General features: G+C 46.1%; 1 protein-coding gene across 5 annotated transcripts in view; it reads right to left on the bottom strand.

The window, feature by feature from the left end:
* cacnb2a (calcium channel, voltage-dependent, beta 2a) overlaps positions 1 to 26,100 on the bottom strand; it is a 155,194-nt gene that overhangs the window by 114,985 nt on the left and 14,109 nt on the right. For 2 of the 5 annotated variants that reach the window (XM_084326078.1, XM_084326081.1), the window contains exon 1: positions 20,016 to 20,078. The exons of 2 other annotated variants lie outside the window; for them this stretch is intronic. In XM_084326078.1, the coding sequence (XP_084182204.1) occupies positions 20,016 to 20,063 (48 nt within the window). In that variant the 5' untranslated portion in view covers positions 20,064 to 20,078. Of the gene's footprint in view, positions 1 to 1,080; positions 1,201 to 20,015; positions 20,079 to 26,100 lie in introns of those variants that run through there. One more of the 5 variants, XM_084326079.1, reaches the window with a different exon arrangement.

Genomic DNA, 26,100 nt, shown 5'->3' with positions numbered 1-26,100 from the left:
ACACACACACACTCACTCACTCCCTCACTCTTTCCATTTCGAATGCATTGTATCTGTCCACTTGGTTACCAGTTTGTGTGAGGTTTGGGTAAGTTAGATATTATTAGATATGCTATACGTTAGATATGCTATACTGTATATCCCTGGTAAATAATATTGTATATAGCATTGGAAATTAATATAGCCTTAGATGGCTAAATAAAAGGATTTCAAACTAAATATACCTTTACGGTGCAATTTTCTGGCTGAATAAACATACACACATACACACATACACACACACACACACACACTCACACAGACACACACACACACACACACACACACACACACACACACACACACACACACACACACACACACACACACACACACACACACACACACAGACAGACACACACACACACACACACACACACTGATAATATGCTTATCTCGGTCAAATGCTACGACATTGTTGAAAGGGACTGAAACACACCCAAAATGGTGTTTCCTGTTGTTTTCTGTATGTAGGTATTCAGGCACTGCTATCTAATTAATCCTGTTGAGATAACATCGGTGGATCAGAGATCAGAGTGTGATCACATAGTCTTTCATCGTCATTGTCTACAATCACTACAGTAGCTCCCATTCTGGACACAAACAATCGGCCACGGTGGTTGTAACCGGGCGGAGTAGGCGGAGTGCTTGTTATCGGTGGCAGGCATGGCCAGCTTTCATAAAGTGGGCATGTAGCTAATACTTATATAATTCCTAAATCGCTGAGCCTCTCCTCTGAACAGTAACAACAAAGTAGAACAAAGTAAAAATAACAGACTTCGCCCTCTCCTTTGTGAACTGGGATAATTTAGATTCCACTGTTGTTAAAGTATACACACAACAGATGTACAATAATGTGTAATGGAGCCATCTGCTAAATGCACATGAATATTCATGCAAAATTGTTTCACGGTTTCCAAGTATTTGAAGAGAACAGTTCACCCAAAGACACAGGAGTCAGAGAGCAGGAGGTGCAGAAGTGTCTTTCACCTCCCTCCATGCACCTCACTACACCCCCCCCCCCCCCACACACACACTTACCCAGGAGACATTCTTATTCTTGGGTGGTTTGAGCATGGCAACGGGCGCTGGGCCTGGAACATGGGAGTGAGAGGAGCCCCTCCTCAGCGGCTCTCGACCCCGCGGTCGCCGCCTGTTAAGCGGGCGGGTGACGTGAGCGGGGACGAGGGGCGAGGGGCCAAGGGGCCGTGGCGCTCAGCCATGGGTCATCGTCGAGCCCCGAAACCTCCACCTTAGATGACTCCCACATCTGTCAGGAGAGCCAGACGGCATCCGGCCGGTGCCCCCGAACGCTGCTCCGCTGACACCCAGAGGGGGGGGAAGGAAGATGAGGGAAAACAAAAGGACTGGAAGAAAAGCAAAGTAGTGTTCGGCGCTGCCCAGATTCCAGTCTGTGTAGATTACCCCAGTGGAGCACTTTTCTCCATTGAGAGAGTCCAAAAAGGAGAAGTCTTCCTGCCAAAAAAAGTTCTCTCCTCTTCCTCCTGGTAGAGAGTGACCTGCTGGTCTGATTATGTATTCACACACACTATGAGTATGAATATGCAACGTCCCAGCAGGTTTAACCCCGCCCCTCCTGAGCCACAGCCGGCGTCCAATGGCAGGGCAGGATCTTTGCTGCTAGCTCCCACGGGTGGGTGGGCTTATGGAAGCATTAGGATGAAAACACTTGACTCTCTGGTGAGGAGGGGGCGGAGTTGACTCTCTCCCTCCTCCTTCCTCTCCCTCTCTCTCTCTCTCCCCCCCTCTCTTTCTCTCTCTCTCTCTCGCTCCTCATAACAACCTCACCTGGTCACTGGAATATAGTCGTCTTCCTATGTCTTCTTCTGAAACACTTGAGCCGCTACAGCTCTCCTATCATCATCATCATCTCCTTCCCCCTCTCCCCCTCCGCCTCGTCCACGCCATCCATCTCGTCCAAGTTGTTAGATCTGTCGGATGTCCAGCAGTTGATTGATTCAAATATAGTGTCTCTGCGTTCTGTTGTATACAGCCGTATGAACATCCACACTGGGCTCAGACATCCGTTATCTCCCCGGGGCAAGATGAATGTTTAACAGACAAGAGTCGCCTTCTCGCCTGCCTGGCACCTGTTGTCACGGCACCTCTTTGCTAAGAGACGGGTACCGGGGCAGCCCATGGGAGAGGGACACACTGGGGGGGCAGGGGACAAGTGGAAATTAGATTTTCCTCTTTTCATTTCCCCAACAGTTCAATTATGCGTTTACTCTCCTACCAACAATCAATTACACTACTCCGTATCTGGCAACGATCTTGACTGTCAATTTCGTATATCGACTCTCATCCTCTCTCCCCTCTAACTCGATCTCGGCAGCCTGTCTAACTTTCGTCTTCACTTGTGTAAAGCCGCTAAATAACCCTCCCTTTTCTGACCCCCCCACCCGCCCCGCGCACTCGCCGTCTGTTTATTTGTTTACGCCACAAATCAATCCAGATTATCAGGGAAGATCAGGGAAGGGTTTTGACGCTACCGCCTGCTGATATTTGAGTGGCCACACTTAACTGGGATTGAGCCTTAAATTCGGGTGGGGGGGCGGGGGGCGGGCGCATCACCGGGTCATGGCACGCTACGGTCCCGACAGCGTAACAGATAAGATCAGTTCAAACCCGATCTGAGGGTCACGAGACCTCGGGTTTTAATGGGGTGGTTTTATGTAATGTTTTATGGAGCCCCTAATCCATTTTTAACGTCTGTCACTCTAATTAATTGTCTCTCGTATCCATATGGGCTAAACAGACCCCTTCTGGTTACAGAGCAGAGCCAGTCGTCTGCATCTCCGCTCCTAATTGGCTCCTGAGCACAGCTGTTCCTGCTTTACTCTGTGCCTCGGCGGTACTGGCCTTCCCCCGGCTGGGCCGAGGTGCCGGTTAAAGCGGGCATGGGGCTCTACTGACACAAAAAGGGCACATTCTCCTGTGTACTTTATTATGGCTGCCGCAGGGTGCTGTTGGCAGAGGAGGAAGGGGGTCACACCTCGAGTAGAGCACCGTCAGGATGAGGCAGCCTGATAACGTTACTTGGTACAGTAGATATATGGGGGTAAGGGAAGTAGCAGGAAACGGCTTCCACTGAGAAGAAGTCCCACCCCCCCCACGGCATCTGCCTCTGGTGTTGTTTCCAGGCTCCCGATTAGCCGTCTCTTATGGCTGTCTCACACTGGCCAAGTGTGATTGGCTACTTGAAGCACTTAGTACCGCCCTCCACTGTTTGCTTTTTTTTTTCTTCTTCTTCTTCTTTTCCTTTTTTTTATCAGCCCTTATTTGTAGAGTTCAATGACCCTGCTGAAACAAAATAAGCTGACCTTACCTGAAGGACAGGGCAGAAGCGTCATGCCCCTTCAAACCTTTACTTACATATATTTGTTATTTGTTTTTGTATTTCATTACTATTGTTTATTATATGTAATTATGATCCTTTTATATTATGCTACTCAAGCATAGTGTTGTCACTACCAACGTCAATACCAACGTATCACAATACCAGTTCTAAAACGATACCACGGCAAAAACCTAAAACATCAGGGTATTATTATAAAACATCATAGCTGGCTTTAGGTTGAATCATGAACAGACAATGTCGCAAAGCATTGCACTCTCTCTCTCTCTCTCTCTCTCTCTCTCTCTCTCTCTCTCACACACACACACACACACACACACACACACACACACGGTTATGTCATAGGTCATACTTAAAAAGGTCACACACCCCCTTGTATTGTTTTCTTCCAAAAGTTGCAGCACGCTCAGAGTGTATCAGAGGAGAGGAGATTGTTGCTGAAGTGGTTGGTAGTACGAGTCCCCACAACATTAATGTGTATATGTGCTCAGGAAAGTATTGCTATTATGGTATGTCCGCGTATTTGGTCGTTGCAGAGAGGACCCAGGAAGTGAACTTGTAGCGAGTTAGGGGTTCCTTTTGGAGTCTTGTAGACAGACATTAAGGTAGGCATGAGAGGCTGATTAAGGGGTAAAATGCCAGACAGCACAAGAAAACAGGCCACACTTAGGATGAGGTAAATAACCAGACCTCCCCTAAAGGACTGGTTACCAGCTTAAGTTGATGTAAATAACCAGATCTTTCCAGAAGGACTGGGTACCAGCTTAGGAAGAGGTAAATAAAATAACCAGATCTTCCCTGAAGGACTGGGTACCAGCTTAGGATGAGGTCACTGTATTGGAGAGATGGGGGATTAAGGGATGACAGAGAGTGAGGGTAAGGAGAAAGGATATGGCATCAAATGGAATTAAACTGAATGTTGAGTGGATTTACTCTGCCCTGGAATTGGAAGGTCTCACTATTGATTTAATTTGATACAGTGTACAGTTTGTGAATATATAGTTGCTCGCAAAAATAGTCACACTGTTTATTTATTTATTTATTTATTTTCAGTATATTGTAGGGGTGTAAAGGTACACGTATCCGTATCGAACCGTTTCAGTACGGCTGTGTACCGAACGAATACAACGGTATGTTTATCATTAACGACCGCCCACCGGGGGCTGTTTTTTTCACAATCTAATATAATAATTTTTTTTGTGTGTGTACCGTTACACCCCTAGTATATTGTGATCTACAAAAAGCAGAGGTGTGGGTCACAAATTTGATTACTCCAGACTCGACTCGACAAAATCATAAAAGACGTCCAACTCGCCTTTGACTTTAACACCAATTAATTGGCTCGGACTTGAGCCTCATGACTTGAAAGACTTGGAAATACTCTCTCCAAGCCCAAAATGTAAAAAAAAACAACAACAATGCAATAAAAAGTGTAAAGCAGGGCGGTTAGGTGGCGTAGCGGAGATTGCGTTCGTCACCAACCCCGGAGACGCTAGGATTCGCCTGTTCTAATCCAGCTCACAGCTCCGGGGTTGTCACCAGCTTGGCTGGCCGTTCACACTAATACAATTGGCAGTATTAGAGGGTGGGAGAAGCTGGCGGGGTGGGTCCGGGTCGTTGTAAACAGCGACTCCTACAGTTCGGTCGGGGCGCCTGCTAAGCGCGGATGGGACCTGAGTGGGATAGTGTGATCCTTCCACACGCTACGCCCTCTCAGAGAATATCCGCGCTGCCAGGTGAAAAGAAGCGGTGATTGGCTGGACGTGTGTCGGAGGAAGCACGTGGTAGCCTCCACTCTACCAGACCGACTGTGGGGGGTAAGTGCGCAGCGACCAGGAAGGGGATTGGGAATTGGCATACAACTAACATTGGGATGGGAGAAAAATCTGAGGAAAATGGAGGGGGAAAAAGATAAAAAAAAAAAAAAAAAAAAAGTGTAAAGCAAATCAACTTAACTTCCCTGATTACAGTTCCAGCTAATCTGCCTATCAAGCTGTATGAGCAGAGAAAGAAGTTGTCGGTCAGTGCAGAATTATCAGGACTTGAGACTTACTTGGGACTTGCAAAACAATGACTTTGTCCCACCTCTGAAAAAAAATTTATCTTCTATCTAAATGGAAAAGATATTCAAGAAACGTGCTGTACAGTATATGTGAGGTGTAAAATCCAAATCAGTTTTTGCCATCTGTCTCTGCAATGCCTTCTGTCACAATGGCTCAAGCCTCAGTCAGCTAGGGTGCTAGTCAACTTGAACCCTGTAGGTGAACCACCATGGTATTCTAAAGCAAAGTTCACCCCAAATTCCACTGGTCCAAAGACCCGGCCCTCATTTATCAACAATTCTTAGAAAATGTTCTATTTTCGTACTTAAGCACAGAATTTAGAATGTGTGTACGCACAGAAATATCGGGATTTATCAACCGTGCGTACACGGGTCCTACGCACACTCCGTATTGATAAATACCATTTGTTCTTACCATCAATGCTCGTGCATGATTATCCATATATGGTAATGAAACACCCCCCATGGTGTGAGAATGGGTTTTAAGCAGAGCCCAATCGCTGAACACAGGAGAGGAGAATGGAGCGTTTCAAGTTGTTTTAATGGTATTCCCAAGTAGGCAAGAATTACATCCAGAAATGTACAACAGATATGAATGGGGGATAAAGGGAGCAGGTGCACTCCAGTGCCACTGCAGACGGAAGACACGGTTTCGTGTTGAGAGAGGGAGCAGGAACTCCTTGGTAAGCTCCAGGGGGGTCCAGACAGGAACATGCTGGCACGGAGGTCCTGGGCACAAGAGAAGAAAGTTAGAACAGGGATAATCACACGGGATGCCTAGCAGGTCTTCAGACTGAGGCGTCGTACCTAGGTAATGATACTAACACCACCACGACTTCTGGTCAGCGTCGTCCGGTTGAAGTAGGGTCTTCATCATCAGGGGATGGGATACAGCTGTGAGGAGTGAGGTGCCTGACAGCGTGTGAATCAGGGGATGAAGTGCAGCTGGGTTGAGTGACAGGAGGTGAAGGGATGCTGACCATATAAGGGTGTGAGGCTTCCGTGGTATATGGAAGGGAGGATGAAGAGTGCGTGGTGGATGGAAGGGAGGATGAAGAGGAGTGCATGGTGAATGTGAAGGGAGAAGGAGGGGGAGTGAAGTACGCTCTCGCTGTGATTATGACAGGACCCCCCCTCTACGGGCGCCTCCTGGCGGCCCAGGCTTGTCAGGGTTGGCCCGATGGAAATCCCGGACAAGGTCTGGGTCCAGGATCATCTGGCGGGATATCCAGCTGCGCTCCTCTGGGCCGTAGCCCTCCCAGTCGACCAGGTACTGGTAGCCGCGGCCGCGGCGCCGCACGCCAGCTATGTAGGCCGGGTGGTCGTCAATGACCAGCGGAGGAGGAGGCTCCGGAGCAGGGGGAGACAGGGGACTGGAGACCACCGGCTTCAGCTGGGAGACATGGAAGGAGGGGTGAATCCGCATATGGGAGGGGAGCTGGAGTCTGACGACAGAGGGATTGATGAGAGACAGGATTTTGTAGGGACCAACGAAACGGGGGGTTGGTTAACGGGAAACAGACTTGAGCGGCAGGTCCCGAGACGAGAGCCATACCATCTGACCTGGTTGATAGTCGGGAGCCGGGATCCGGTGGTGGTCGGCGAAGCGACGGTTCTGGTCCGTGGAGCGGAGAAGCGCGGTCCTTGTGTCCTCCCAAATCCTCCTGCAGCGGCGAAGGTGGTCCTGTACCGATGGAACAGCGATCTCCTCCTCCTGGGCAGGGAACAGCAGGGGTTGGTAGCCCAAAGAGGACTCAAAGGGGGACTGACCTGTGGCCGCCGAAGACAGAGAATTGTGGGCGTATTCGATCCACGGCAGGAAAGTGCTCCAGCCGGAGGGGTCCCGGGCTGTCACGCAGCGGAGGGCGGATCCCAGGTCCTGGTTGGCCCGCTCCGACTGGCCGTTGGTCTGTGGGTGGTACCCGGAGGACAGACTGACCGTGGCCCAAGGGCCCGACAGAAGGCCCTCCAGACCTGGGAGACTAATTGAGGGCCCCTGTCGGAGACGATGTCCACCGGGATCCCGTGGAAGCGAAAGACATGGAGCAGCACCATCAGATCTGCGGTCTCTGCAGCAGAGGGGAGTTTGGGGAGAGCAACAAAGTGCACAGCCTTCGAGAAACGGTCAACAATAGTGAGGAATGCTGTGTTACCGTGTGAGGGAGGAAGGCCGGTGACGTGCGACCAGGGCCGACCGGGAACAGGGAGCGGACGAAGGAGCCCGGCGGGTGGTCGGTGGGAAGCCTTTGCACGAGCACAGACGGTGCATGCCAGGACGAAGGCACGGGTGTCCTCCCTCATGGAGACCCACCAGAAGTGCCGTTTCAGCAGGGACAGGGTACGGTCGATCCCAGGGTGGCAGGTGAACCGGGAAGCAGACAGTGCTCGGTGGGGGGGGGCAACCGCGAGGGGGCAGGGACGCTCTCTCGTCGTCGGAACACAGTGTGAGAAGAGCATTTATGCAGGTGAACACCAGAAAAGCTGCTGGCCCAGATGGTATAACAGGACGCATACTTAAGTCCTGTGCCAACCAGCTAGCCCCTGTGTTCACCGCCATAGTTAATCAATCCCTGGCGGAGTCAGTGGTCCCTGCCTGCTTCAAGATGTCTACCATCATCCCTGTACCAAAGAAACCCTCCCCAACATGTCTCAATGACTACAGACCAGTGGCACTCACCTCTGTGGCCATGAAATGTTTCGAGAGGCTGGTCAAGGATCACATTTGTGCCTCCCTCCCCAGTGATATGGACCATATGCAATTTGCATACAGGCCAAACAGGTCCACTGACGATGCGGTCTCCCAAGTACTGCACAGCACCCTCTCTCACCTTGACCGCCAGAAGGGGGGCTATGTGAGACTGTTGTTCATTGACTACAGCTCAGCATTCAACACCATAGTCCCCACCAGACTGGTGGACAAGCTGATCGAGCTGGGTCTGAGCTCCGCTCTGAGCGCCTGGATACTGGACTTTCTGAGCGAAAGGCCCCAGGCGGTCAGGGTGGGGGGTCAGACCTCCAACACCATCACCCTGAGCATCGGGTCCCCCCAGGGCTGTGTTCTGAGCCCCCTGCTGTACTCACTATACACACACGACTGTGTGGTCAAGTTCAGCTCCAACTCCATAGTGAAGTTTGCGGACGACACAGTGATCTCGGACAACGACGAGAAGGCCTACCGGGAGGAGGTTGAGGTACTGGAATGCTGGTGCCAGGACAACAGCCTGCTCCTGAACATTGGTAAAACCAAGGAGCTGATCGTGGATTATAGGAGAGGACAGCAGGAGACACACACACCACTGAGGATAAACGGGGCTACCGTGGACAGGGTGAGCAGCTTTAAGTACCTGGGGGTCCACATCTCAGAGGATCTGACATGGACAACACACATAGACTCAGTCGTAAAAAAAAGGCGAAGCAGCGCCTCTACCACCTGAGACAGTTAAGGAAGTTCAGAGTATCTGGGAAGATACTCCAGTCCTTCTACTCCGGAGCTGTAGAGAGCATCTTGACTGGAAACATCACTGCCTGGTATGGAAACAGCACGGCACAGGACAAGAAGGCCCTACAGAGAGTGGTGCGCTCAGCAGACGGACGTTCATTGATTCCTTGACTTATTGTTATGTTTTCTTCTTGACTTGTTTAAAGAAGATCTGTACGGCCCATGGGGACATTAACGTGTGTTGTCGGGCCCTATAAATAAATTTGATTTGATTTGATTTGATTCCTGACAGTTTTTTGGCAGATGTTGGTGATATTGACTGGGCTGATGTGTATACTGCTGAGGAGCCTGAGGCCTCCTTAAATATCTTTATGGAACGCTTCATGAAGATTGTTGATAAGCATGCCCCTATGAGAAAGTGTATTGTAAAGGTTAGACCAGCTCCATGGCTGAATGAGACTCTAAAGAGCCTCATGAAGGAAAGAGATGAAGCCAAATCTACATTAGTAATGTCTGGATTAGTGGAGGACAGATTAATGTACTGTCAACTGAGAAACCGGGTTACAAAACTGAATAGATCAATGAAAAAAGATGGACAATACTGATTATGATTATCTAAAGCTCATAAAAAAGAATGTGATGTTAGACAAGAGTTGCACTTTTAAGTTTAATTGTGTAGATGAGTGGGAAGTAAGGAAGATGTTGAAGTCCCTTCCTGAACATAGCTCAGTAGGTACTAGGTAAGACATTCATAAAACATCTATAAATCATTTGCAGATGCTATTGTGTGTTATGATTTGGGGAAGAAAATAACCCAATCTGCGGACTGACAGCTAAGCACCCAAACTGCGGAATGACGGAGACGGTGGTTGCTCTTCACAAAACGAAGTGTTCTATTTATTTAGAACCACAAGAGCGATAATAGGTCACAAGACCAAAACAAAGGTAAAGAAGCTAATAAATAAACAAACATAAAGACGGCCGAAGGCACGTTACAAAAGAACATAAAAGGCGCAGCCGGGCTGGCACAGAGTAAAGAACGAACTGAGAACTCGAAAATAAACAGGCAGCAAAACGGAACACTGATATACACTTACTTAAACAGTACAACACTACAGGGCAAGGATGACGTTGACAGGAACAGGTTTAACGGAGGAATGACGCCACAACGACGTGAGGAAAGACACACACTTAAATACCAGACTAATTACAATTGGCCACACCTGGCCAGGCCAGTCTAAAACACAAACATCAACCAACTAGACACAAAAGCATTTTTACAAAACACAACCAGACAGGGGAACAACCTCACACCAGGGAAGGGAACGCCAACAACGACAACACACATAATGAAATCACATTAATCATACTATTAATTACATTAATCACATTAGTTAACACAGGTAACAAGAAAGTCTGCACCATCTGCTGGTGACCACTAGAGGGTGGTATGAGACCACTGAAGGGAGGTAGGGGACCAATGTTTCTCCTCCCATCACAGCCCAACAGAGGGCTGAGTCTGGGATCGTTACAATTGTGTGCCCTAATCTGAAGTGAAGCCTATTCATCATTAACAAATGTCTAATACAGTTAATTATTTGTTAACTTTTTCATCACCTGTTACAAATGTTGTAGACAGCTTTCGGATACACCATTCTTTGTGACATCAAACAGTGACAGAATTAGGACTATAGATAAATGCAATTGTATTAACATATAAAATACATGTGCATAACATATAGTGTAACGTGGGGGCACTAGGACCCAGGAGTACCCTGGCCAGGTATTGACAGAGTATGTAGAGGAAGTATCACGCGAGTGAGACTTGACGTCACATGTATTGCCGTCTGTTGAATGGAAGCACGATAGCAGAGCCAAGTTATTCGTGCTGCCCCACACTTTTAAGGTATGAGCAGGCTGTATCGGCGCCTATACAGCCTGAAAATAAAAATAATTATTATTCTTGTGTCATCATCACATACTGCAGGGTTCGAAATTAACGGGGGCTTGGGGCATAATGCCCTTGAAAATGGACAAAATGCCCTCGAAAATCAGTTAAGGGGGGCACAAAATGCCCCCGACAGTTTACTAATTATATATATATATTTATCCGGTAATGGCGCGTCTGTGTATCGTACGTTCAGATGACGCGCAAATAAAAAAAATTCATTTGGCGGAGGTGAGCACTGGCTGCTGCTGCTGCTGAGCCAGGTGCTAGTCAGTTTGTGTACAAATGGCAAGCACAATCTAAATCAATCTTCATTACGACTTTAAAAACATAGCCATTAACATTACATAGGCATACACACATCTTGCCATAGCGTTAGCAGTTTGTACAACACGACGCACGTTTTAACTATAGAATCAGCCCGCGAGGTAATACAGTCAATGAAATGTTACCGTAGCTAATAGCTAGCAGAGGAGGAAATGGGAGTCTGAGAGGCGGGGTGTTTAAAGACAATGATAGGCGTTTATTCAACATCCAAGAAGGCTAACATACAACTGTGTTTTACTAACTCCAACCGGGACTATTGCCGCTTTCCCACTGCATGCCATCACCTCCTAACGTTACCGGAGCTACCGGAGCTGATAATAACATTGCCTGAGCTGAAGGTGCGTGACACTAAAATGTCCGTGGGGACCCGGCGCCAACCCATAGATAGTTCCAACTCACCGAATTACGTAATCCACCACAGTTGCACTCAATATTTAAATAATGTTAGTCTAAATAAATGTAGACAGATACATAATAATTTCAAGCAGAACACGAATCTTTTCATTAAGAACTGACAATCAGGGAATTTAAACATGGTTTTTTTGTGTTTATATTAAAGAAAGGAAAGTCTAGTGCTGGCTGAGCATATTGTTTGTTTGCACTAAGTTAATACTACAAATGTAGCCTATATTTTTCAGTCAGTTCGGTCTTTGTGTGCCAAACATTATTTAAGGCTGTAAACACTGTAACACTGTACACTTTTTTTTTATAAAAATGTACGTATATCGAACCGAACTGAAAACCGTGACCCCAAAACCGTGATACGAACCGAACCGTCCATTTTGTGAACCGTCCCACCCCTACCGTTTATCATACAAATTCAGTGCCCCCGAAATACAAAAAAAAGCCCCCGAAAATCAATTAAGGGGGGCAAAAAAAGCCCTTGAAATTTTTTTTTAATTTCTAACCCTGACATACTGCAATATACTGAGCACTTAGGAACAAACACATAATTCAAATGTAACGTTAGCGCCCACCACATCAAGTACGTCTACACAACATATAAGAGTTGTAGGTCGGAAATGATGGAATAGATTTACCAACAAAAAAGGTGTTTAGCCTGCTCATACCTTAAACGCGTGGGGCAGCACGAATAACTTGGCTCTGCTAATGTATCGTGCTTCCATTCAACAGACGGCAACACACGTGAAGTCAAGTCTCACTCACGTGATACTTCAAATAATTAACTGTATTAGACATTTGTTAATGATGAATAGGCTTCACTTCAGATTAGGGCACACAATAGCATCTGCAAATGATTTATAGATGTTTTATGAATGTCTTAACAAATCATTTGTTAAACATGAAAAGACAAGTCTGGTAATTGCTTTGTGTATTCATAAAAGTCCACAAATAAACAAACTATTAGACATTTGTTAATGATGAATAGGCTTCACTTTAGATTAGGGCACACAATAGCATCTGCAAATGTTGAACATGAACAAATAAATGGAGGTACAGTATAGTCGTTTTTTCATATCCATTTTTCAAAGCCTCTACAAATGTGTTACTACACATTAAACAACATTATTTAATGATGAACAAATCAAGTACAAACAATGTTGATAATGAGTTATAAATAAATGTAGAACTCATTTGTAAATGTTATACAAATATAGTTATAAATGATTTAATAATAATTTACGAATGTATATAAATGATTTGTTCATGATTAGTTCATTATCTACAAATACCTTATAAAGGTCTTACAACTGAGTGTTATTATAAAGTGTTACCGAATTATCAAAGACTCCAGCCACCCAAACAACTGCCTCTTTGAATTGCTGCGATACCGGAGTCTCATGGCAAGCACAGAAAGACTCAGAAGAAGCTTCTATCCCCAGGCCATCAGGATGCTCAACGAACAATAACACTATGTAACAACCATCAAATGCACTCACAGCACACACATCCACACGCACACACTCACTTTAAACAAACAACTCACTGCAGCACCCACTTTACACACTTTAGAACACCTAAACACACTTTATATTTATATTTATTGGTAAAGAATTTGCACTACAACCCATACCTCATTACACCTTACGGTAAATTGTACCTAAATTGTACCTCATCCCATTTCTCCTTTGCACTATATAGTATATTGTATATTAGTATATTGTATGGTAACTCAGTTACTTCTACTCTGCATTGAACATTGTACATATGTACATACGGAACACTTGTGTCTACGTACATGACTTCTATTTTATACTTGCTATACTTATTTTATTTTATACTTAAAATTAAGAAACTTGAAACTTGATCAACCATAGAACAATGCAGCCTGATCATGATGTTCTGATGTTCTGAGTTCTATTTTGGAGCTACTGTAAGAGTGTAGTGACAGTGGCTCAGGAGGTAGAGCAGTTATATTCCAGCTCCTCCCAGCAGAGTGTAGAGCCATATGAAATCCGCGTTCACGGAATCGCGGACGGAATCGCGGAATTGACCAATAAAAATGGAATCAACTGCAAAACGTGGAATATTGCAGAATTTGGCCTAATCTGGACTGAAATTCCGTTTTTGGGTGGAACGCTTGGTGCACACGCGACCGGGGAGGCGGACGCTAGAGCGGGTTACACACAACACAGGCAGTCTCCCAAGCGTCTTGCTGCTTCGGTGTTTACATCGTCAAGAAGCTAATAAATTCCCCAATAATCCCTCAATTCAGAGCAGAGCAGTATCCTAATGACTTTTATGCCTCCGGCGATAAGGTGTTTTGCTAATTCTGTCAACGTTCCGTGGACTGGAGCCACAAAAACACTTGCGACAGCTATAACGTTAGGACATGATCGCTTCTTGCTAAATCTAGTGCACCCATCCATTTGTTTAATGCAAACGAGTCATTATACACTGCCATTTATAATCGAAATAAACTTAAATAGCTATGAAACGTTTTACAGTACATAGGACTATAGATGGAAATTATAGCTTCTTGCTAAATCTGGTGCAATCCATTTGTTTAATGCAAACGATTGTCATTATACACTGTCCTTTATAAACGAAATAAACTAAACTAAAGGTGCCTAAATTATGCATTACTATATTTCATCACAATAAAATCGATATAGCTAGGCTACTGACATTGTGATAATGTCAGTAGTAGCTAGCTGTATCTATTGTTTACACTTGAAATGTGTATTTTTATTTTGTCACAATATTATTTGAAAAGTATTGTGTAAAATGTAACTGTATTTCTGAGTTGCAGCACTTAAAAACATTAAATGGACTGTTATATCATATTCAATTGTAGACATTTATTCATTCCCACTTATTAGACACTATTTCTGATGGTAAAATGAGCATAAAAAGCAAAATACAGAATTCTGAAATATTAAAACGGAAAAAACGGAATTTGGGAAAAAATAAAATGGAATTTGGAAAATAATAAAACGGATTTCATATGGCTCTAGCAGAGTGTCGAAGTGTCCTTGAGCAAGACGCTTAACCCCTAACTGCTCCTAACTGAGCAGGTCGGCACCTTGCACGGTCACCTCCGCTGTCGGTGTGTGAATGTGTGAGTGAATGGATGAATGTGAGGCCTGGCACTTTGGATAAAATCGTTATATAAATGCAGTCCATTTACATAGGTTTCAATGTCCAGTAGCTGATACACCATCAATCATTACAATGTTTAATTCTCAGAATTCTAACCTTGCATGTAAGCTTGAACACCTGAAAGGGCCGTCCTATACTGTAGCTGTTTGACAAAGCACTATTTCTGACAGTGGAGTAAACACTGTAGTATAGTATAGTAGTGCCACATCTATCATTCTACAGACATGTGTTGTTGATCAGCTCTCTTAGTGAAGCATTATGCTGCTGGTAAATACAATTAATGAATAGATTGTGCCAGAAACTGCAACGCTCACAAAGAAATGTATGATGGCGCTCCACTCATCAAAGCAGATGCTTATTGCTGACAGCAGTGAACCGACCCAATATAACATACGTTAGAGGACGGAGACATGAAACAAATTAACATTCACTCTTGGGGGGGAGGGGCGTGGTTATAGAGGGGTTGCAGAGGGGTTATAAAGCTACACAAGCACCTCACGGTGCACCGGGGGTGATTCAAAACTGTAAAATTGTGTTTCCTCACACACAATCACGCAGAAGGGACTCTTTAAATCTTAATCTATGGGGGCGGTCAGGTGGCGTAGCGGAGATTGCGCTCATCACCAATGCAAGAGGCTGCGGTCTCGACTCCCGGAGTCAGCATTGCCTTGGCTTGGGCTGATTGTCATACTAACTCGTTTGGCTGGGTTAGGGGGAAGGAAGCCGTGGGTGGGAAACTGGCGTTGTGGACAGCGATGCCTACAGGTCAGGTCTGGGCGCTTGCTCAGCGAAGGCAGGACTTGATGAAGGCAGCGTGACCTCCCACGCGTTACACTTCACCAATGAGAGTCCTCGCTGCCAGGTGAAAAAAGAGTCACTGGCTGTCGCCGCGCGTGTCGGAGGAAGCGTGCGGATGACTTCAGGGTTCCCTTGTACCGACCAGTAGGAGAACATGCGCACAACAACCAGGTAGGGGAGGGGGGGAATTGGCACAACGACTAAATTGGGACGGGGAGAAAACAGAGAGAAATCGGAGAAAGAATATTTTTTTAAATCTTAATCTAGTGCTTACCAGAGATCACGCGCTTGTCAATTATCCCGAAATAATTCACTCTGTGTGGAGAGGGAGAGAATAAAAAAGCGTTAAAATAAAAACTAGGCTCAGAACAAAAGTCTCGGTCAACCGAGAACAAGCCGACCGTCGGATTCACGGACTATTGAATTTAGCATCAAAACACAGATGCGCCGTAATTCGTCAACGTAAATCGTTTAACGGGAGAGGTTTTCAGCGCGAGAGGGCAGAGTTTCCTGCCTCGACCCAACTAGACACAAGCGGCGGGCCGTTATGGGGAAGTATTTTTATGACATAGCGGGATGTCTCTATTCACTTTCATCGTGTTATCTAACCCACGGCCGAGTGAGTGAGTCACGGTCCTCGCCACCATGACTTCAGTGTTTCCAGGGTAGTGAGGCTTTTAACACTCCGGTCCCTGCAGCCCAATCTCACTGATCTGGGGTCAGTGCACACAGCGCCTCAGCCAGTGTCATTGACATCAGTGTTTCCAGGCTTGCGGAGCGGCTCTACGCTACACACGGGCCTCCGCAGACATATATCACACTTTCCAGTCCCAGGGTGAGATGATAAATTATGTAAAAGGCAGTAAAAAAGTAAGAAAAGTCCATCTAAATCTGAGACATTCCTGGGGGCCTCTGTGGTCAATTAGCCGCTCCGTTTCCGGACATTTCCATACTCTCTGGAAAAGTGGAGGAACGCGCAGCCCGCTGCCAAGGAAACCTGGGTCCAGACACAGCGGCCCTTGCTGGCCCGACGCTCTGCTCTGGGCTCCCATCCGAACGCCTGGAAAACTGGGAATTCCAGGTCGCACTTTTGCCAAGGGAGATTAGCTAACCACTAGCGTTCATGAGCTCAATGATTTGAGGGAAAAATAAAGTCTTCTATGAAATGCTCCGATGCTCGCCTTCACTCGCTATCCCTACAGTCTCTCTCTCTCTCCCTCTCTTACTCTCTCTGTCTCTCCCTCTCTTTCACTCTCCCTCTCTCCCTCTTATTTTTACAGCATAGAGCCGGAATGACATTTTGAGGATAAGTACTTGCATCGTGCCAACTCTGTCAACCAACAATGGGCAGATCAAAAATAAATAAATGCACAATTATGACTTATGTACTTAAGCGTATTATACAGTAAATAGGGACTCTGCACTCTGGCTACACGGATACTGTATGTCATAAACGCAGGCTGCACTGTACACTCTATCAACCCCTGACACATGGACGTTTCGCTCTCTCTCTGCTGTGCTGCTTAATTAAAAGCCATTGGCCCTGAGACAGGCTTGCTGCTGCATCAGGGGAAGCAGCGAAGCCTATAGAAAACAAAGGCAGAACGGAGCGGGAGGACTGCTGTCTTCAATTAGCCTGGTTTCCGTGAGGAGCGTCTGAGACCGGCTACTCTGAGTCTGTCAGACGGAGGAGTCCCATCCGGCAAAGGTCTCTCTCCGTGTTCCAAAATTCCATCCAAAGCGGAATTGCGTTCCGGCCCATTTCAGATGTAAAACGGCGGTTCGGTGCTCCATATTGGAAACATGTGAGCGGGGTGTCACAGGGAGACTGGCACGTCACGGCACAACCCCCCCCCCCCCCCCCCCCCCCACCCCCAGGGTGCTCTCCGGGGTCAAAAACTCGACTCGAATCAATGTCCCCGTCTCAGTTGGCCGCGGTGTGATTTGAAAACGACAACCGCTGTAAACATTTCACAATGTGGGAGAAGAGGTGTGCAGCAATTTAAGCCAGACGTACGTTTCCAGTGACAGCTGAATGGCCTGTGTTTTTCCTTTGTCGATTTAGTGTTTTTTTTTTTTGCTCCTTTTCAACGCCGAATGAATTATTTCCTGGAAGAATTACGAGAACATCTCTGGTAAGCACTAGATTCAAAGAGGTCCCCCCCTGGGTTTGGGAAACACCGTTTTACAGTCAATTAAACCAATGAATTGATGGGTTAACTATTAGTGGACCTGTGGAGGACAGCCCTAGTGTTCTACACATCACACAGGGGTTTTGGAAAAGCAGCAGCTGGGTACTAGTCCCTGCCTACACTAATCCACTCATCACTCAAATTAAAGCTCACCCTCTTGTCCGCTAAGAGTTAATCCTGACCACGGCAGCAGTGTAGGGTGGCCCGCAGGAAAGATGGAACCAAATCTGACCACTGGCCTCTGCCAGGTTGTAGTTATACCGCTGCCGCGTGGGTTTCCGTTCGGATTTGTATAAATGACAGAAAATAAACGTCCATCGCTGGCATGCCAGTGATTTAGGCCAGCCAAAGGCTCGTAGAATGACATCATGAGCTGAGAACATTCTGTCCACGTTACCAGTTCTGTCTGGGATGTGGAGATGACATCATAATTCATTTCAGACAAAGGTGAACAAAGGTGAAAACGTCAATTTCTGAGCCGCAGGTTTTTCTGTCTGTAGTATGTGTGTGTGTTTGTGTGTTTGTGTGTGTGCATGTGTGTGTGCTCTGAAAGTGTAACATGGCCATCTAGTGGTAAGAGCAGAACCACTCTTTTATCTGCAGTGCCAAGGAGGATTGTTTTGATCAAGATGAAAAACATCCCCTTTTGTACCTGCGGCCTGCTGTATGAGTGTACAACGCGACAGAGACGGGATACAAATGTTGTTTTCTACTAGTTACGTAGGTAAGAGCCTAGTAGGAACCAACCACAGTCCAATGACATGTGTTTCCATTTCCAATCGAAATGAATTCCCATGGAAAAATGCAGGGATTGTATCTTCGACCTGTGATTGTGTCTCAGTTCAGGGGCCGTGTCCTTCGAAGGCTGCTTTTGAAGAGCCAATGCGTCGCGGCGGGGTGACCAGGGCGGGGGCCAAATATCCCAGAATGCATTTCACATCAACTGCTAGCGATGACGGAAGGCTAAAAGCTGTACCGATCTTGGATCAGTATTATGTCACTCTATTAACTTTTTATATTTTTTCAGGCGAGAAGTAACCATTTCGATTCCCAACATGTGTGGTCAGTTTTCCCCCAAAAAACGCCTGTTTGGAAATTTACTCCAAAGAAAGCTGAGATCCGACCTATCTCGAGATTCATTGCGCGCCGGTGATTTTGGCATCGCCAACTGTAACAGTGTTCAACAATTACACTTTTAAATGTAAGTATTGGGTTTCAACTCACTCGAATAGCAAAAAAATAAAAACGAAGGGCCTTAAAACCTCAAACTCTCGTTAAAATTGTGATGCTAACTGACACTGCTTTGTGACGCAAGGGTAAGGGCGGGAACAGCTGGTGACGCAAATTAGAAACCCTCCGTAGACCAGATTGTCTCATTTAACAAAGCGGATCGGCCTTCGCGGTCCACGGAGGACGTGCCTTTGCAGACGATGTCCTTTTCCAAAAGGATGCAGCCCCTGAGTCGAGACACAGCTTGTGTCTCCTTCTGCCCTCTCAGAGGACCCACCTGTTGTCGCTTTGAACCCTCAAAGCGTCCCTCAGAATGCATTCCATTAAGCTGAAGTGCCACAGACAAGCGTGTCCTCGTAACCTCATGCTATCTGTCAGCCAGCATTAGGGTCCAGACATTTGCACACAGAGGAGAAAATGAACTAGACCAGCAAAGCCCATTAAAGCAGAACTGTGGACCCAGCGTGTGCCTCCAGCGTGTGAACCTACGCTGTCCGCCACCCACTGCACCCTCAGCTTTCTGTCCTGTACCCAAGAATAAATGGGAAGATAAAAGATTCATCGGCAGCTGGTGGGGGGTTGGTCGTGCGGACAGAGCTCTGCAGAAGACCGCCGGGCCACTGGAAGGCTTAGATTTCTGCTCAGGCTGGCAGCAGCAGGGTCCAGAATATCCAGAACAGTCCCAGTGATCCACACAGAGGGGAAACAGCCTGGCAGACAGCCAGGTGAGCATGTGTGTACACAGCAGCCTCTCTCTCAGATCCACAGATACTGTAACGATGCATATGATGTAGAAAGCCTCAGCAAAGTTGTGGACATGTATCGAGCGCTGTAAGCACACACAATATATCCCTTACTATCACCGTTTGATGCACTACAGTATGTCAAGCCATAATGAGTGATTATATTCCCCCCTCTCTCTCTCTCTCTCTCTCTCTCTCTCTCTCTCTCTCTCTCTCTCTCTCTCTCTCTCTCTCTCATTCTCTCTCTCTCTCTCATCCAAGCCCAGAGTGTCAGGCAGGCGACAGCAGACTTACGTATGGAAGCGTAGCTCTCCGCCGATGTCTCAGCCCACAGCACGGCATGAAGGGGACCAGGGGGTCGAGGAACGCACGGCCCGCCTCACAGGCACCCTGTCAGGCAGCAGCGTCCACTCAGCCTCGGTCCATGGCGCAGCCCTCGTCCCACGGGGTAAAGGGGTCCGGACGGAAAGAGACGGAGGAGACCCGAGGCGAAGTAGGAGAGCAAGTGGAGGGCTGACGTATCCACACCAAACCCCCCACCCTCCCTCCTCCTCCTGCCCCTGCACCCCCCCCCCCCTCCCCACGTGCACTACACCCCCCCCCCCCCGCACTCTCCTCCTACCCAGACTACCGGTCCCAACTTTCAGGAATCACAAAGTCAAACTCTGCCTCCTCCTCCTCCCCCTCCACACCTCCTGTCCATCCCCTCGTCCCAGACCGCAGCAGACAGGCCGGGAGGGTCGGGCTGTGTGGCGGGGGGGGGGGGGGGCACGTCTGCTCCGCCGCTGCTCCTCGTTCAACCCCACCCACGAAGATCCGTATCCTCTCTGGAGGCTCGGCGGCTCCTCCTCTATTAGAGCAGCCCTCTCTCCCGGATCCTCTGCAGTGCCTCTGTTGCCGCGGGCTTCACAGATAACGCGTCAGACGACCGGGAGGCTGGCAGCATGCACCCTCAGCTCAGCTGCTGCTGACTTGGAAGACGCCGGAGGCACTCAGGGCTCCCGACGACTTCCCACCCGGACGGACGGATGGACGGACGGAGGCGGGGCCTCCGGTTGTCCTCTACCGACGACTGGTTCTCGCTTCCTTACCGGAGGGTGTGGCCTCTGTAAAGCCCCGCCTCCTCTCACTCTCTCCGACCGACCTCAGGTTCAGTCAGATTTATTGGATATAGACACCACTCTCCTCTCCTCGATCTCTCCCTCTGTTTTCCCTCTCTCTGTTTTCTCCTCCTTTTACCCCCCCCCCCCAGTCTCCATTCCTCATCTACTCGCTCCCTGCCTTCGTCTCATTCCCTTCCTCTCTGTGGTTCAGTGCAGTGTTCAGTGCAAGGCAGTGGTCAGAGGAGGAGGCGAAGAGAGAGAGCTCAGCCGGCTGGTGAGGAGAGACTACCCTGTGTGTGTGAGTGAGTGAGTGAGTGAGTGAGTGAGTGAGTGAGTGAGTGAGTGAGTGAGTGAGTGAGTGAGTGAGTGAGTGAGTGAGTGAGTGAGTGAGTGAGTGAGTGAGTGAGGGAGGTGTGTGTGTGTTGGAAACAAATGTCTCTGGCGCAGCAGCTGGACTCTTTCTGTGGTGCAGAGGACCGAGTGTGAGTGAAGGCTGGGCTGGCTCGAGTGCTGTGCTGCCCAGCCCCCCCCCCCCCCCCCCTCCAACCATGCTTCATCTCCTGTCTCCTCCTTCCCCTGCCCTTCTCCTCGCTCCCCTGGCCCTGCCCAGTGCATTCAGATGATTGAGTCCAGACCTCAGTACACTTTCACTACTGCACGCTCTCTCTCTCTCTCTCTCTCTCTCTCTCTCTCTCTCTCTCTCTCTCTCTCTCTCTCTCTCTCTCTCTCTCTCTCTCTCTCTCTCTCTCTCTCTCTCTCTCTGTCAATTCAATTAAATTCAATTCAAATGGGCTTTATTGACATGGGAAACATACGTTTACATTGCCAAAGCCAAACAAAACAAAAAAAATCAAACAGAGAAAATTAAGGAAATCAGTACATTACAGAAGGAGTTTCTTGTATGGTTGACAGTCTTTATGTGGTTGTATTCCATTGGATGTCCTTTTCTTGTCACAGCGGCTCACACATCTTGCTGCTGTGTTTGCACATTGTTGTATTTCTCCCAGTAGGTATGGCAGTTTTCAGTTGTTTTCCATGTTTTCAAAGTCTCTTTGGGTGTTTGCAATTTGTGGGAAGTATAATGTCTCTGATGTCTTGGTATAGTGGGCAGGTTGTTACGAAGTGGAGCTCGGTTTCCACCTCTTCTTGTGTGCAATGGGTGCATAGTCTGTCTTCTTTTGGGAGCCAGGTCTGCCTATGGCGGCCTTTCTCGATGGCTAGGCTGTGCTCGCTGAGTCTGTACCTAGTCAAGGATCTTCTTAGTTTTGGGTCAGTCACAGTGCTCAGGTATTCTGCCACTGTGTACTCTCTGTTCAGGGCCAAATAGCATTTAAATTTACTCTGGTTTTGGGTTGATTCTTTCCAATGTGTCAGATTTTCTTTTTGTTTTCTCATCATTTGGTTTATGTTGCTGTCTCTCTCTTTCTCTTGCTGTCTCTCTCTATGTTTCTCTCTCTGTCTCTCTCGCTGCCTCTGTCTCTTGATGTCTCTCTACTCCCTATCTCGTCATCTAGTTGTGCAGCATTATACAGAGCTTTACTGTAAGAAGCAGTGTTGGATATGGGTAGCAGTAGCAGATATTTAGATAAGGTAACGTTATAGAGTGTGGCTGTGTATTTTTAACCTTTACTAGCATCACATGCAGGAGCACTAGCATCACATGCAGGAGCAAAGGCTGTTACCTGAGGTCATAGGGTGAATTTCAACAGGTTATACTGTTTTGAAGCCATTGGAAAATGAATCTGTCTATGTCTAAGATGTAGTGTGAGTATTTAAGTTTATATATATATATACTGTATATATGCATACACTGAGTATACAAAACATTAGCAACACCCACTATTTTCATGACAAAGGCAAATGTTTCTGTAAGACAATGTATAATGCTGGTTATTCTCTCCTTCCTTACAGTATAAAGGATGTTTGAATGCTGGGTTTAAAGTGATATATGAACATTTGTAGCTTTCACAAGAAATGCTGGCTAGGTGAAAACAATGATCCACAATGATTAAATGTCCCGCCTAATGTACACTCACAATAGTGTATATTCACAATATGATACATATTAATACCAGAGTTTCCTCAACATAAACCACACAGTGTTTTTGGATGGGAGGGGGTTGACGAGCACTCTGTAAAATAATTCCTGGCCTCTAATCAGCCCTGTTGCGTCAGTCAGATTTAATTGCTTTCAGCTTAAACAGCCTGAATTCCACTGAAATAAATCACGTTTGTTTAATTTGATGGAATGGTGCTCTATCTGCCAGTCAGTGTTCCAATACTGTCACCACCGCACCCAGCACTGGCATATAGAAGAACTTTTAAATTTACCACTGGAAAAAACAACATTAAGCATACTGAGAGTAATATCAAGCTGAACTGAAGACAGTAAGGTAATATTGAACTGAAGACAGTAAGGTAATATTGAACTGAAGACAGTAAGGTAATATTGAACTGAAGACAGTAAGGTAATGCTGAACTGAAGACAGTAAAGTAAAGCTGAACTTAATAATAATAATAATAATAATAATAATAATAATAATAATAATAATAATAATAATAATAATAATAATAATAATAATAATAATAATAATAATAATAATAATAATAATAATAATAATAATAATAATAATAATAATAATAATAATAATAATAATAATAATAATAATAATAATAATAATAATAATAATAATAAGGGAAAAGGGGCAATAGGGGAAAGGGGAGGGATGAGGGGGCAGGTAGAGGGATAATCAGTATATGATAATGAAACCTAAATCTAATCTAAACTAACTAGTGGGGAAAGCCTTGGTGAAAAGGTGCGTCTTGAGTCCAGGGTTGGGGTGTTGCGGATTTCGGGGGGGAGAGTTCCAGAGGGTAGGGGACAACACACTGAAGGCTCTGTCACCGAAAGTCCGCAACCTGGTGTGAGGGATGGAGAGAAGACCCAGATCAGAAGATTGTAGGTTCTGGGATGGAGTGTGCTGCTGGAGGAGATCAGACAGGTATCGGGGGCGAGGGCATGGAGGGACTTGTAGGTGAGGAGCAGGAGTTTGAAAGAGATGCAGAACTTGACTGGGAGCCAGTGGAGGTGGATGAGGGTTGGGGTGATGTGCTGCCACACTTAACTTAAGGTAACGCTGATATTGAAGACAGTAAAGTAAAGCTGAACTGAAGACAGTAAGGTAAAGCTGAACTTGAAGACAGTAAAGTAAAGCTGAACTGAAGACAGTAAGGTAAAGCTGAACTTGAAGACAGTAAAGTAAAGCTGAACTGAAGACAGTAAGGTAACGCTGAACTGACGACAGTAAGGTAGTTTCAAGTTTCTCAAGTTTCTTTAATAGTTGTCATACAGAAGTACAGAATACTTTTGTACAAAATGCTTCTTACTGTTGCGCTCCAGAGAAGACAGTAAAGTAAAGCTGAACTGAAGACAGTAAGGTAAAGCTGAACTTGAAGACAGTAAAGTAAAGCTGAACTGAAGACAGTAAGGTAAAGCTGAACTTGAAGACAGTAAAGTAAAGCTGAACTGAAGACAGCAAGGTAAAGCTGAACTTGAAGACAGTAAGGTAAAGCTGAACTGAAGACAGTAAGGTAAAGCTGAACTGAAGACAGTAAGGTAAAGCTGAACTGAAGACAGTAAGGTAAAGCTGAACTGAAGACAGTAAGGTAAAGCTGAACTGAAGACAATAAGGTAAAGCTGAACTAAAGACAATAAGGAAAAGCTGAACTGAACTGAAGAAAGTAAAGTAAAGCTGAACTGAAGACAGTAAGGTAAAGCTGAACTGAAGACAGTAAGGTAAAGCTGAACTGAAGACAGTAAGGTAAAGCTGAACTGAAGACAATAAGGCAAAGCTGAACTGAACTGAAGAAAGTAAAGTAAAGCTGAACTGAAGAAAGTAAAGTAAAGCTGAACTGAAGACAGTAAGGTAACGCTGAACTGAAGACACTAAGGTAAAGCTGAACTGAAGACAGTAAGGTAGTGTTGAACTGAAGAGAGTAAGGTAAAGCTGAACTGAAGACAGTAAGGTAAAGCTGAACTGAACTGAAGAAAGTCAAGTAAAGCTGAACTGAAGTCAGTAAGGTAAAGCTGAACTGAAGACAGTAAGGTAACGCTGAACTGAAGACAGTAAGGTAAACTGAACTGAAGACAGTAAGGTAAAGCTGAACTGAAGACAGTAAGGAAAATCTGAACTGAAGACAGTAAGGTAAAGCTGAAGTGAAGACAGTAAGGTAAAGCTGAACTGAAGACAGTAAGGTAACGCTGAACTGACGACAGTAAGGTAAAGCTGAACTGAAGACAGCAAGGTAAAGCTGAACTGAAGACAGTAAGGTAACGCTGAACTGACGACAGTAAGGTAAAGCTGAACTGAAGACAGTAAGGTAAAGCTCAACTGAAGACAATAAGGTAATGCTGAACTGAAGACAGTAAGGTAAAGCTGAAGTGAAGACAGTAAGGTAAAGCTGAACTGAAGACAGTAAGGTAACGCTGAACTGACGACAGTAAGGTAAAGCTGAACTGAAGACAGCAAGGTAAAGCTGAACTTGAAGACAGTAAGGTAAAGCTGAACTGAAGACAGTAAGGTAAAGCTGAACTTGAAGACAGTAAAGTAAAGCTGAACTGAAGACAGTAAGGTAACGCTGAACTGACGACAGTAAGGTAAAGCTGAACTGAAGACAGCAAGGTAAAGCTGAACTTGAAGACAGTAAGGTAAAGCTGAACTGAAGACAGTAAGGTAAAGCTGAACTGAAGACAATAAGGTAAAGCTGAACTGAAGACAATAAGGAAAAGCTGAACTGAACTGAAGAAAGTAAAGTAAAGCTGAACTGAAGACAGTAAGGTAAAGCTGAACTGAAGACAGTAAGGTAAAGCTGAACTGAAGACAATAAGGCAAAGCTGAACTGAACTGAAGAAAGTAAAGTAAAGCTGAACTGAAGAAAGTAAAGTAAAGCTGAACTGAAGACAGTAAGGTAACGCTGAACTGAAGACAGTAAGGTAGTGTTGAACTGAAGAGAGTAAGGTAAAGCTGAACTGAAGACAGTAAGGTAAAGCTGAACTGAACTGAAGAAAGTCAAGTAAAGCTGAACTGAAGTCAGTAAGGTAAAGCTGAACTGAAGACAGTAAAGTAAAGCTGAACTGAAGACAGTAAGGTAAAGCTGAACTGAAGACAGTAAGGAAAATCTGAACTGAAGACAGTAAGGTAAAGCTCAACTGAAGACAATAAGGTAATGCTGAACTGAAGACAGTAAGGTAAAGATGAAGTGAAGACAGTAAGGTA

Source organism: Notolepis coatsorum, assembly GCF_963971535.1.
Source record: "Notolepis coatsorum genome assembly, chromosome: 12".
Taxonomy (NCBI): Eukaryota; Metazoa; Chordata; class Actinopteri; order Aulopiformes; family Paralepididae; genus Notolepis; species Notolepis coatsorum.
Note: the sequence above shows the minus strand (reverse complement) of the source record. Positions and strands in the feature narration are given on the sequence as shown.